Source organism: Hyperolius riggenbachi, chromosome 2 (assembly GCF_040937935.1).
Source record: "Hyperolius riggenbachi isolate aHypRig1 chromosome 2, aHypRig1.pri, whole genome shotgun sequence".
Taxonomy (NCBI): domain Eukaryota; kingdom Metazoa; phylum Chordata; class Amphibia; order Anura; family Hyperoliidae; genus Hyperolius; species Hyperolius riggenbachi.
The window spans coordinates 343101227-343114334 of record NC_090647.1 but is presented as its reverse complement, the minus strand read 5'-3'; the positions used below and the strand labels follow the sequence as shown (position 1 = coordinate 343114334).

The 13108-nt window shown below is 45.8% G+C and overlaps 1 protein-coding gene across 1 annotated transcript in view; it reads left to right on the top strand.

The window, feature by feature from the left end:
- Positions 1 to 11492, top strand: part of MDFI (MyoD family inhibitor) — a 38059-nt gene extending 26567 nt beyond the window's left edge. The window contains exon 5 of the mRNA XM_068265525.1: positions 10807 to 11492. Coding sequence (XP_068121626.1) covers positions 10807 to 11063 — 257 coding nt within the window. The 3' untranslated portion in view covers positions 11064 to 11492. The remainder of the gene's footprint in view (positions 1 to 10806) is intronic.
- The last annotated feature ends 1616 nt before the right edge of the window (positions 11493 to 13108 follow it).

The following is a 13108-nucleotide window of genomic DNA, read 5'->3' as shown; positions in this document are numbered from 1 at the left end:
TGTATATATCAATAAGGTGACATAAGTAGTGATAACATTATTGCTGATAAAATAGGGGCAAAGCTAAAAAATGTCAAAACAGCTCTAGTTCATAAGGGGAACATCTCCTCTGTGAGATTGTTGCAAGCAGAGATCAGGTCCATGCAGAAAAAGTGAACAGTATTTTCACTTTTTAAAAAAAAAACATGTTTATCGGCAGAGTCATGAGAATACAAAATTAATATAGTTAAAAGATACCACATCCTAGTCAAAGACAGTATCATACGAGCAAAGGGTAGGACATACCAATACAGTATAGAGACTATTCCAAACAAGAAAATGTCACTGTTCATATGGTACGTAGTCACATAATACAGTTGAGGTATCAGGTGTTAGTATTAGGATCATAGGAAAAAATTATTTTAACAGGCAATAAAACCACTGGTAAATAAACAGAAACAAAAGTCAAGGGTTATTCAGTGCCAATCACATCATGTTCTGACATCATTGTACAGTAGAGAAAGCATTAAGTGGTCATAGTTATGGGGGAAGATGCCCATTTAGCCCATACCTAATAACATTGTCCTGGATACCCACTATGAGTATATACAAGTTTAATGAAGGGTAACATGTTATTCACTTGTGATAGCCAGTCAGATATAACAGGAGGTTGTGGGGTAATCCAAGTCATTGTTATGACTCTATGAGCATTAGAGATGGCCCGAGCGGTTCGCCCGCGAACTTATTCACGCAAACTTCAGGTGGTTTGCATTCGCTGTGAACTGCGAACTATATGCGAGTTCGACCCGCCCCCTATTCTACATCATTAGGGTCAACTGTGACCCTTTACATCACAGTCAGCAGGCACAGGGTAGCCAATCAGGCTACACTCCCTCCTGGAGCCCCCCCCTCCCCCCGCCCCTTATAAAACGCAGGCAGCGTCAGCCATTTCACTCACTCGTGTGGCTGCAGTAATTAGAGAAGGGAGAGAACCTGGCTGCTGACATAGGAAAAGCTTAGTTAGGCTCTTGTGTTAGGCTTGTTAGGCTGCTCTTTCTTGCTGATCTTATTGCTAAAAAGCACTCCTCATCCTCAACAGTTCTTTTGAGAGCTAATGTTGTTCTTGTGATCTATTTTTTTGTGTGTGTCCCACAAACACTTGTGTTGAATATACAGCCCTGTCAGTCAGTCGCAGCTGCTGGTGGGACCTTGGCCCCTTGGTAATTCCTACTGTGCCACTGCCAGACCCAGCACATTCAGTGACTACCTGTGTGTGTGACAGCTGCACATTTGTAATGCCAATCACTGCATACCCACCTGTTCAGTACACCTACCTACCTACCTACCTACGTGAGCGCACACAGTGTCACTGCACCTGTTCACGGTAACTGTGTGTGTGACAGCTGCACATTTGTAATACCAATCACTGCATACCCACCTGTTCAGTGCACCTACTTACCTACGTGACCGCTAGCAGTGTTATATACCAGTCACTGCACCTGTTCATGGTACCTGTGTGTGTGTGACAGCTGCACATTTGTAATACCAATCACTGCATACCCACCTGTTCAGTGCATCTACCTACTTACGTGAGCAGGTCTGTTTGAGGTCGTGCTGTTGTGATTTCATGTGGCCCTGGACCAAAGTACAGTGTTCAGAAGGCGCGTGCCATCAATCCCCAAGATTGTCAGGACGTAGTTCGTAGTTGACTATTTAACAGAGAACACCTCATCTTCCTCAGCTTTCGCACGGAAGCTTGACATATCTTCCTCCTCCTGCTCTGATTCTGGCACCCCATTTAACACTCAGTCGGCCGCCACCAAAGCGCCATCACCCCGGGGCTCAGCGGTGTGGAAATTTTTTTGTGTGTCTGCCTCAGATGAGAGCAATGCCATCTGTACTCTCTGCCACCAAAAATTGAGCCGTGGAAAGACCAAGACCCGCAGAGGGACAACTTCCTTACGAAGACACATGATGACAAAGCACAAACTGCAATGGGATGACCACCTGAGGAAAAGCAGCACACAAAAGCAAAGCCACACACCGCAGTGGAAGATATCAGGACGCAATTATTTCTCAAACAAGGCGATACCCAAACTGTACTGTGATGTTGAAAGGCAAGTGGTGTCATCTATGGCACACAGCGTTGGGTCAAGGGTCCATCTGACCACGTGGTCTGCAAAGCACGGTCAGGCCTGCCCGAAGACTAAGTCGGTCCCCACACACAGCATCTCTGCCTGCACGCCGTGTGACTGCCTGCCCCAAGACTAAGTCGCTCCCCACACAGCATCTCTGTCTGCAGGCCGCTTGACTGCCTTCTCCGCCACCACCAACAGGGTCCAGGACTCCAGGCGGATTCCCCTTCATGATCGTTACCTTGCCGCGGTGAAGTCGCTTGCGTATCACAATGAAGCAATGACTGCTGGCTATATGAGTGTCTGGAGGGGGGGGGGCGCACCCAATAAGGTTGATAGCAAGCCTGTCTGAAAAATTGTCTTTGGCCAAGTCAGATTTTTCAAGGAGTGATTATGGACAACAGGGGGACTAGGAGAGGAATGCACAATGCACAGAATGTGGATCAAGCATGGTAGGACTGTGTACTGTGTTAGCCATCAGTAAAAGCAAGGAGTTTTGAATCAATAAAATTAGTTTTGCCAATAAAAGGTATCATCCTGATTCAAAACTCCTTGGATCCAGCATGAACACTCTTCTGAGCTTACCTTGGGTCATGGGCGTCCCTACGTAGGGCAAAATGGGGCATGCACACTCCCCTGGCCAGCTGCTAGTGTGGACTGTGGGGAAGGGGGGATACCTCCCCCCTTCCCTCACTTTTGGAGCTCCCCCTCCCTTTCACTCCCCCCTTTAGAAATCAGCGGTGCAGGCGGCAGCGGCGGGACACTTACTCTATTATCCGGCGCCAGTGACTCTCTCTCAGTGTGCCGCTGCTCTGGTCTGGACTAGACCAGAGCAGCGGCGCACAGATACAGACAGCTCACTCGCGCCGGGTAATTGAGTAAGTGTCCCGCTACTGCCGCCCGCACCGCTGATTTCTAAAGGGGGGAGCGAGAGAGAGGGTAAGCCCCAAAGGTGAGGGAAGGAGGGGGGAGACGTCCCTCCTTCCCCGCTGTCCACACGCTCCCTTTTCTCTCTCTGCTGCCACTGGGGACACCTATAGATCTGGCTATCTAAAGTGGGAACACCTATAGACCTGGCTATCTATACTGTGGGGCCCCTGTCACTACCTGAACTGGGAGGCCCTGTCACTAGCTAAACTGGGGGGCCCTGTCACTACCTGAACTAGGGCACATGTCACTACATGAACTGGGGGGTACCTGTCACTACCTAAACTAGGGGCTCCTGTCACTACATACACAGGGGGGTCCCTGTCACTACCTGAACTGGGGAGCCCTGTCACTACATAAACTAGGGGCTCCTATCACTACCTGAACTGGGGCACCTGTCACTACCTGAACTGGGGGGGGGGCTGTCACTACCTAAACTAGGGGCTCCTGTCACTACCTGAACTGGGGGGCCCTGTCACTACCTAAACTAGGAGCTCCTGTCACTACATACACTGGGGGGTCCCTGTCGCTACCTGAACTGATGGTCCCTGTCACTACCTAAACTAGGGGCACCTGTCACTACATACACTGGGGGGCACCTGTCACTACATACACTGGGAGACTCCAGTCACTATCTGAACTGGGGGGCTCCCGTCACTACCTGAACTGGGGAATTCCTGTCGCTACCTAAACTGGGGGGCCCTGTTACTACCTAAACTGTGAGGCTCCTGGCCCTACCTAAACTAGGGGGCACCTGTCACTACCTAAACTATCCAGGCCAGCCAGCCCAGCATCACCACCAGCCAACCAGCCCAAAATCACTGTCAAAAAGGCCACAGCATCACCGCCAGCCCGGCCACAGCATCACCACCAGCCAGGCCACAGCATCACTGCCAGGCCTTTCAGCCCACACATAATCCCCAATCCAGACAAAAACAGTATTGCCAGGCCAGACAGGCACAGAAGCCAGTAGAGGGGAATTCAGACGCCAGTTGAGAGGTGTCTACCATATTAAGGGGGCATTCTGCCTATGTATGTGAAATGCTGTCTATTTATGTGCCTCATGACTGCTGAATTTGTCTTGTTGGGGGCCTCATGGTTACTGAATTTGTCTTGTTGGGGGGCCTCATGGTTACTGAATTTGTCTTGTTGGGGGCCTCATGATTGCTGAATTTGTCTTGTTGGGGGCCTCATGATTTGTTGGGGGCCTCAAGATTGCTGAATTTGTCTTGTTCAGGCCTCATGATTGCTGGATTTGTCTTGTTGGGGGTCTCATGATTGCTGAATTTGTCTTGTTGGGGGCCTCATGATTGCTGAATTTGTCTTGTTTAGGGCCTCATGATTGCTGAATTTGTCTTGTTGGGGGCCTCCTGATTTGTCGGGGGCCTCAAGATTGCTGAATTTGTCTTGTTGGGGCCTCATGATTGCTGGATTTGTCTTGTTGGGGGCCTCATGATTGCTGAATTTGTCTTGTTGGGGGCCTCATGATTGCTGAATTTGTCTTGTTGGGGGCCTCATGATTGCTGAATTTGTCATGTTGGGGGCCTCATGATTGCTGAATTTGTCTTGTTGGGGGCCTCATGATTGCTGAATTTGTCTTGATGGGGGGCCTCATGATTGCTGAATTTGTCTTGTTGGGTGTCACATGATTGCTAACTGCGAGACTATGGAAAAAGCTGAATTATAATCATATTAGACAATAACATTTAAACCTACTTTTTTAGCTTTTTAAAACAGAAAATAAAACTGGGAGGTTCTAAAAAATGAATACATTTTTCAGGAGTAGGATGGAGGAAATTGTTCATCTTCACAGTTTATTTTCAACTTGGATTTTCCATAATGTTCATGTATGAGTTAAAACGTTTGTATTTAGTAAATTGCTGTTGGCACTTTGCGATAGATAAGTGACTTTTGGGTTGCAGTTTGGGCACTCGACCTCCAAAAGGTTCGGCACCACTGTCCTAATCTAATGTCCCACCATTGCTAAGTTCATGTAAATTTGTCTTCACCTGTGACCACACCCACATTCTGGTCCATGACCCAACCCCTTCGACGTAACCCCATTTTTCAACGTGCTACGTGCATCCACACATCGTGCCCCGGAGCCGCACCACTTCCCCCCCCCCCCTTTTTTGCCCCCCTCCCCCGGAAAATTTTCTGTGCCCATGCCTTGGGTAGCTTTGCCTTGGATCAGGTGTTTAAATCCTTTCTCCAGGCACATCTGAAAATGTAATCTAAACGCTTCAAGTGTACCAGAGACAAGTGTTGCTAAATGATTTATACATACCTGGGGCTACCACAAGCCCCCTCCAAGCTGATCGCTCCCTCACCGCAGTCTAAAGCCTTCTAAATGGTCTGGTATCAGTCCCATTCTCCCCAGCCAGTCGGCACAGGCTCAGTGTGGCCAAGCACGCTCCCCGTCTTGCTCGCTGCTGGCAGCGTTCTGTGCCTGCACAGTAGTACTGCACAGGCGCATAATGCTCCCAGCGATGGGAGTACGGCAGGGCAGGCCAAGCGCATGTGCAGTACACCCAACTGGCCAGGGAGAACGGGACTGATACCAAATAATCCAGAAGGCTTTAGACCATGACGAAGGAGTGATCTGCGTGGAGGAGGCTGGAGGAAGCCCCAGGTATGTATAAATCATTTATTCCCCTTTATATCAGGGTCACTTTAATAATCAGAGTGAACAGATGCCAAATTTTTGTGTAAAATTAGGCTTATGCTCCTAAAACTGACACTTTGACCAAATGGCCAGATGTGTATGAGTTCAGAGAGTAAAGCTGGCCATACACTGACTAGGCGGATTCCCCGCCGATTGACAGCAGATTCAATCACTGGGATCGAATCTGCTGTCAAATCGTTAACGTTAACGCTAAATTTCGATCTATTTCGTCCCGAAATAGATGGATCCCGTCGATCGCTCCATGCGGGAAATTACCGATTGCCCGCGGGTAGAGAGCGCGTCGCTAGCGGCGTTCTAGTGCCCGACGACTGACGCAATACAGCTGCAATACATTACCTGCTCCGCCGGCGCATATCCTCCCGGTCACCGCTGCTCCGTCTCTGCGCTGGGCTCCGGATCCAGCAGGCTTCACTTCTTCCTGTCCCGGCAGGAAGTTTAAACAGTAGAGGGCGCTCTACTGTTTAAACTTCCCCTAGACAGGAAGAAGTGAAGCCTGCCGGACCCGGAGACCAGACCAGAGCGGAGAAGAAGACAGCGGAGACCTGTGGAGCCGCGCCGGCGGAGCAGGTAATGTATGCGGGGGGAGGGGGGGGGAGCGGCGGCAGCACCACCACCACCACCACAGATTGTGAACGGTTTCAGGCTGAAATAGATTCACAATCTGTTTGCAGTAAAGGCAGTAATACGATCCCTCTCTGATCAGATTCGATCAGAGAGGGATCTATCTTTTGGTCGAATCTGATGGCAAATCGACCAATGTATGGCTACCTTAAGATTCAGACTCTGTGGTTGGGGCTACAGCTAGAGCTTGAATTGAATCATTCATCTTTTCAGACTACAAAGGGAGAGCACAGGCTAGATCTGTATGCAGAGGCGTAGCAATAGGGGTTGCAGACGTTGTGACCACATCAGGACCCTTGGGTCAGAGGTGCCCAGAAGGGCTCTCCCTCAACTGCAGTATTAGCTCTCTATTGCTCCTGTGCTCATAATAATGACTTCTATAGATACTCTGAATAGTGGTAATTGTTAACAAACTGCTCCCCATCCCCTTCTTGCACCTCTGACACTGTAGTTGCCATTGGCAGGTTTTGGTGCACCGTATCAATTGTTATGTATTGAGTGCTTGGGAGGCCCCAATGTAAAACTTGCATCGGGGCCCACAGTTCCTTCACTACGCCACTGTCTGTATGAGAAGATTGCAGCCTATAGGAATGATGATCTTCAGTTCAGGAAGTACCAGGTACTCTATTTGATATGAACTAATCAAGGAACATAAAAAGAAATTACACAAGGTCTGCAACTGATTTCCTGCACAGACTTAGGAAAATGTGTGCCTGTAGTTAGGCTTTAGCCACTTTAGCCCACAGGCCATTTTACCCGTACGGCCAAGAACCATTTTCAACTGTCAGCGCTCCTCCCATTCATTTGGCCATAATTTTATCACTGCTTCTCACACCTGAATGACCTCTATCTTGTTTTTTTTCGACACAATTTCAGCTTTTTGTGGTTGATACTTGTTTTCAGTAATTATTTCATTTTCTATGCATTTTATAGGGAAAAAAACAAGAAAAAAAAGAACTACACTATTTCTCCAATTCCATCCCTATAGTTTTAAAATAAGCAATGCTACTATAAATAAAACCCAACCATTTTGTTTTCCGGTTAGTCCTGGCTTTCACAACATTTAAATTATGTTCCTATTACAATGTATGGTGGCACAAGCAATATATTATTTGGAAATAAAGGAGTATTTTTTCTTTTTCTGTTTTGGGATTCTTTTTTTGCGTCTGATCAATAATTACAAGTCCTTATTTAATAAAATAATAGTAATATACCCTTAATTCCACGCACTGCGATTGGTTCGGGCAACACTCGTTTCCCTTCACCAATCGGCACCACATAAATGCCGACAGGAACTAGCGGCGCACACCTGCCGCAGTAACACTGCAGCTGTCTCTTCCAAGCAATAGTTTAAATGCTGTAATTCCTTATCAGTGAGGATTATGCTATAGTCTGACTAGGTTTCACTGGAGAGAAACTTGAAAACATAAATGTTTAACTTTTACGGGCAGAAAAAGAAGAAAAGGAGCACAGCCTTGTTATTTGTGTGCTAGGCACTGTACATACACATATCTCTCATCACAGCACATGTCACCTCGGGTACACTTTAAATTCTTTTTAACTTGCCTTACATGAATTCCTTTAAAAAAAAATCTCTTACATCCACTAGTTAAATTTTACTTTTTAATCCAAATCTAAAAGAAATATATAAATTCCCAGGTGTAGCAGGATGAGTGAAATTTAATATTCAAGCCCAACTAAACCCAAATTTGAACAAGGCACATTCTCAAAGCAATCATGTTAATTAATGTAAATGATATGACCTTTGGAACTGAAATTCTGAAATTCAAAACTCATTGTGGATGGTTTAGGAAGCCGAGGGATTTTCTATCTACAGTCTCTCTGCATTGTGTAGTCATATTTGCAGGGTGAAGTGCATCTTACACAGCAGGTGAGCAGCAGTGGTGGCATGCACAGTCTATTGCAGTGACATGATCATCAGGAGCTGTGCCTGACTACATTAAACTGCATAGGTAAAAAGTGCCCCATTATCCAAAACTCAGGCATCTGGAAGTCTCAACTAATCGGCATCCCTGAGAAGGATCACGAGGGCTGAACCTTAGGGATCTCATCTCAGAGCATCAACAACTTACTGATCCTCCGGGCACCATCTTATAAGCATCCTGCAGCTCCCAGTGGCTTTACGGTGTCTATGCACAGCTCCGTGTGTGTCATGTGACCCGATGCGGGTCAGGTGACACACCGGGAGCCGAACACGGAGAACGCCAAAAAGCCGCTGGGAGCTGCAGGAATCATAGCAGACAGGGACCAGAGAATCAGTAAGTTGTTGCTGCTGCTCCAGGGGAGGTTAGTGTTATTTTTAGCACTGTTTAAAGCAACTAGCAAGCATGTTTTTGGCGTCAGGCAATGCCCATCTGTGCTGAATACTGGGGAGTTTTCTGTATTTACCAATGGAGCACTGCATTGTCTGCTGATCAGGTCGCTCACATTAGTTATCAATTGAATGTTTGGTTACTCTTCAGTTCGATGCCAGGTGATCTACTTTTTAAAATACTTGTACATGTCTGTTGGGCATAGAAAATATTTAAAGTGAAAAGAAGTGGATCCTATATCCATGCCCTCGGTCTACCGCTGTCTCCCCAGAGAAATTATTTAGCTGGCAGGCTGAATACGTCTTTGGCTCTCCTCGGGTAGTCTTCAGAGGAAGTCAGTGGTGTCCCAGAGTCCTTCAGAAGGCAATCACATCTGAACTGCCCATACGCAAATCCTTCCGCTTCCGAAGACTTCTGAGGAGCCCGATGGTATGAAAAGGGGACAATGGTGGAACAAGGAGATGGAGAGAGGACTGGGAAGGTTCTATGGGATCCAGAACCTTCCCTCTTCTTGAGTATCTAAGTCTTTTTTTTTATAGGTAGCTTAAAATTTAATAAAACATATTTACAATGCAATCAGGATGGCCAGGAATGCAGAACCCATAAGCATGAGCAATACTAGCCCACATACCTTTTAACTTTGATAGTTACGGTACCTTGCATAGAGAGGTGGAAAATACACTGACAATGTGAAATATTACAATAAATGACATAAACATATCTACTTTTTAATTAAAGTCTGTAATTAAAATTCAACCATGTTTTCATGTCCAAATGCTTTGTCTACCTTTTATTTATTTATTTTTGATTTTTTTTGCTCTTCTCTTTTGCTTGCAGAACTTTAATTGAAAGTAAAAAATAACACAGCAAATGTTGAAACTGAGAATTTTTTTAAATATAATTTTTAATAATTTGACTCATTTTAAAGGGACCCTGAGCAGTCAATAAAAATGAAATTGTGACTTACCTGGGGCTTCCTCCAGCCCACCGTAGGCAGCGTGGTCCCACAGCATCCTTCTAGCTCCTTTCCCGGGGCCTGGCTGGCAGCTCCCTCATTATACAACATCGGCCTGAATTGCCCATACCCGTCATCATGCTGGGCGGCGTGAGAGTCCTGTGCATGTGCAGTTCTCTGATATGGAACCGCACATGCGTAGGACTCTCACGCTGGCCGACGTGATGACACATATCAGCAAAGCGGGAACAGCCCTGATGATTTCAGGCTGAAGTCGTACAATAACGGAGCTGCCAGCCGGGACCGGGAAAGGAGCCAGGAGGACGCCGGGGGACCTCGCGGCCTACAGTGGGCTGGAGGAAGCCCCAAGTAAGTCACAATTTCATTTTTAATGACTGCTCAGGGTCCCTTTAAATTTGATGCCAATAGCACATTTAAAAAAAAGTTGGGACAGGGCATGTTTACTTTTCAAGTTGCATCATCCCTTCTTTTAAGAACAGCCTGCAAATGTTTTAGAGCTGAGGAGATAAATTGCAATTGTTTTTAAAGTGATATGCAGTCATATTCCTGCCGGATATAAGATTTCAGCTTTTCAACAGTACGGGGTCTCCTTTTTTATTGTGCGACAGGTCAGGACTTCACGATGGCAAGTTTAGCACTAAGATTCTTTTATTATGGAGTAATGCTGTTGTAATAAGTGCAGGATGCAGTTTAGCATTATCTTGCTGAAATAAACAAGACCTTTTCTAAAAAATACATAATCCAGATGTCAGCATATGTTGCTGCCAGATGGAAACAAGGCAAAGCATTTAAAACACTAAAGAGTTTCTAATTTCTTTCCACACTATCCCAAAAAATCAATATATTTCTCTCTTCCAAATTCAGGCTTTAACAATAACATTTTGCAACGTAAAAACGTAGCTTCACTGAGAAACAAAGCGTACATTCGCTGTGTCGTCATGTACGTAGTGAGTAGCTGGAGAAAGGCCACCAGTGGCAGAAAGCCAGGAGTCACATGCTGCTCACAGTCAGTGTAATTATTATATACTTTATTTTCCTATGTATAGCATGAGACCCTGGCAGCTATTTAGTATGAACCTAGACACAATTAGGAGAGCTCCTCCACCTTGGATTCCACTCTCTCCTTACAGTTATGATTTTGTTTTTCAGATTGCTGTGTACACTGTGCCCTGGCTCTTCTCTTCTGCCAGTTTCTTTCCCTATGTAACCTGCTTCTGGACCTCCTGACATGTGGTTCATGTTCTGCTGACTCGGCTGGATTCTGCTGCTCTTGCTGTTCCATTGGTGGTTGCCCAGATTGTGCTGACTCGTGCAGCACTGACTGCGGCATTGTGGACGCCTGCTGCGAATCTGGTGACTGCCTTGAGATTTGCATGGAATGCTGTGGTCTCTGTTTTTCCTCTTAATGGGGCATTGCAGAGGTTGGGCAAGGATACATACAAATAAATAATGTGAATGACGTTCCAATTCAGACTGAAGGGAAGATGCAGAAAATGGACAATTCTGATACTCCAAATATCATAACTGAACGCAGAACCTGAACGCTGCTGAAGTGGAAAAGAACTGAGCCATTTAAACTAATCCACCTTCTGAGCCATAATGTATGCCTAAAGAGGCTTGCATAGAAGTACTGGGTTGCTGGAAAGGTTATTTTATATATAATACTGCAATAGAAAATTCTACTGAAAGTTTTAACAAATCCCATATAGCACAGCACGGTCAAGGCTTGGATTGAAAGGATCACTTGTAATACAGCTGCCCACTGGAACCAGGCATGAGACCTAATTATGTAGGCATTACTCGGGCTAATAAAAGTGTTTAAAAAGCATGCATCAGTAGAATTTCACAATTGTCTTGATGCTCACGTTTCCAACAGCCTATGCACATTTTAAAGGAAACCTGAAGTGAGGGGTATATGGAGGCTGTCATATTTATTTCCTTTTAAAACAATACTGGTTGCCTGGCAGTCCTGCTGATCATTCTGGCATTAGTAGCATCTGAATCACACATCTGAAACAGGCATGCAACTAATCTTGTTGGATGTTTGTCAGAATATCTGATCTGCATGCTTGTTTAGAGTCTATGGCTAAATGTATGAGAGGCAGAGGATCAGCAGGGCTGCCAGGCAATTGGTATTGTTTAAAAGGAAATGAATATACCAGCCTCCATATCCCTCTCCCTTCAGGTTCCCTGAGTTACAGACTACCCATCAAGCTCATGGTGAACCAGAACTCACTGGAGTGTGAAGGGGCATCAAAAGACCAAAAAGCCCTCTTACAATTAGTTTGCTTAAAGCCAGATGCAGCATCATGGACATCATTCGTATAACATGCATAGTTCTGCAACAGAGGCGGTCCATGGCTGTGTGGGTGGAATTAATGTAGAGTGTCTGTGTCACTCCTTATTACAGATTGCGGTTTGATACCTTCCATTATCTGCATTGGATGTTCTTATATACTATGTGCCTCTGAGGAAGCGGCCTTTGGCAGCAAAAACACGTCAGGCAACCTCTTTTATGATTTGGATTTCTGAATTCATGTCTACATGCTATAACCGCAATTTAGAAAACGTATGACTGAAGAATAAAAGTGATATTGTTCCTATAAAACCCTGCTTGGTGTTCAATGGACTTTAGCTTAGAGAAACTCCCATAACCCCCAATGTATTACCTTTGTGAGGTACCCTGCTCCAATCCAAGATAAATCACTAGAGGTAGAAATTGGTCAGTGGGCAAATCCCTGCAGTTGTGGGCTTTTCCTTCCTGGCCATCCAACCATCAAAGAGCTTGCACAGAGAGAACATATGGAAGGGGGAACAACACATATAAATATGTCTGGACCTAGGACAAGTTGGAATGTTGCAAGTGTGGAGTTAAATGATGGCACATACAAAGACAGCTTGCAAAATGTGCATGTGTGTTGGTGGGGTATATGGGGGGGATAGTGCACATAAAGAGGGATACACAGAGAAAGGTGGTATACAAACAGAACCTCTTACATTAGTAAATGGAATGCTGAACATAAAGAAAGGAGGGCTGTACATAGAATACGGGCTGTGCATGGAGAGGTTTTCCACATGGCATACAGCATAAACATGGAAGTGGATGCAGGAACGGCTGCAAGTGAAACAAGGTCTGCACCTGGCAACAGGGGACCATGCAAAGTATTCTGCATGTGAAAAGGCATCACTTTCACCCGGACCTCTATGGGGTTTGGTGAGCACATACTTGGTAGTGTCCTTTACAGCATGGTTCCTCAACCCTGTCCTCAATGCCCACCAACAGTACACACAATCACAGGTGGGGTAATTAGTGTCTCAGCAGAGCTGATTATCTATCTCTGTGGATTTCCACAAAACATGCACTGTTGGTGGGCCTTGAGGACAGGGTTGGGGAACACTGCTTACAGGACTAATAAAGAACTGAATCAAAAACACAGACAAGGTGGGGATT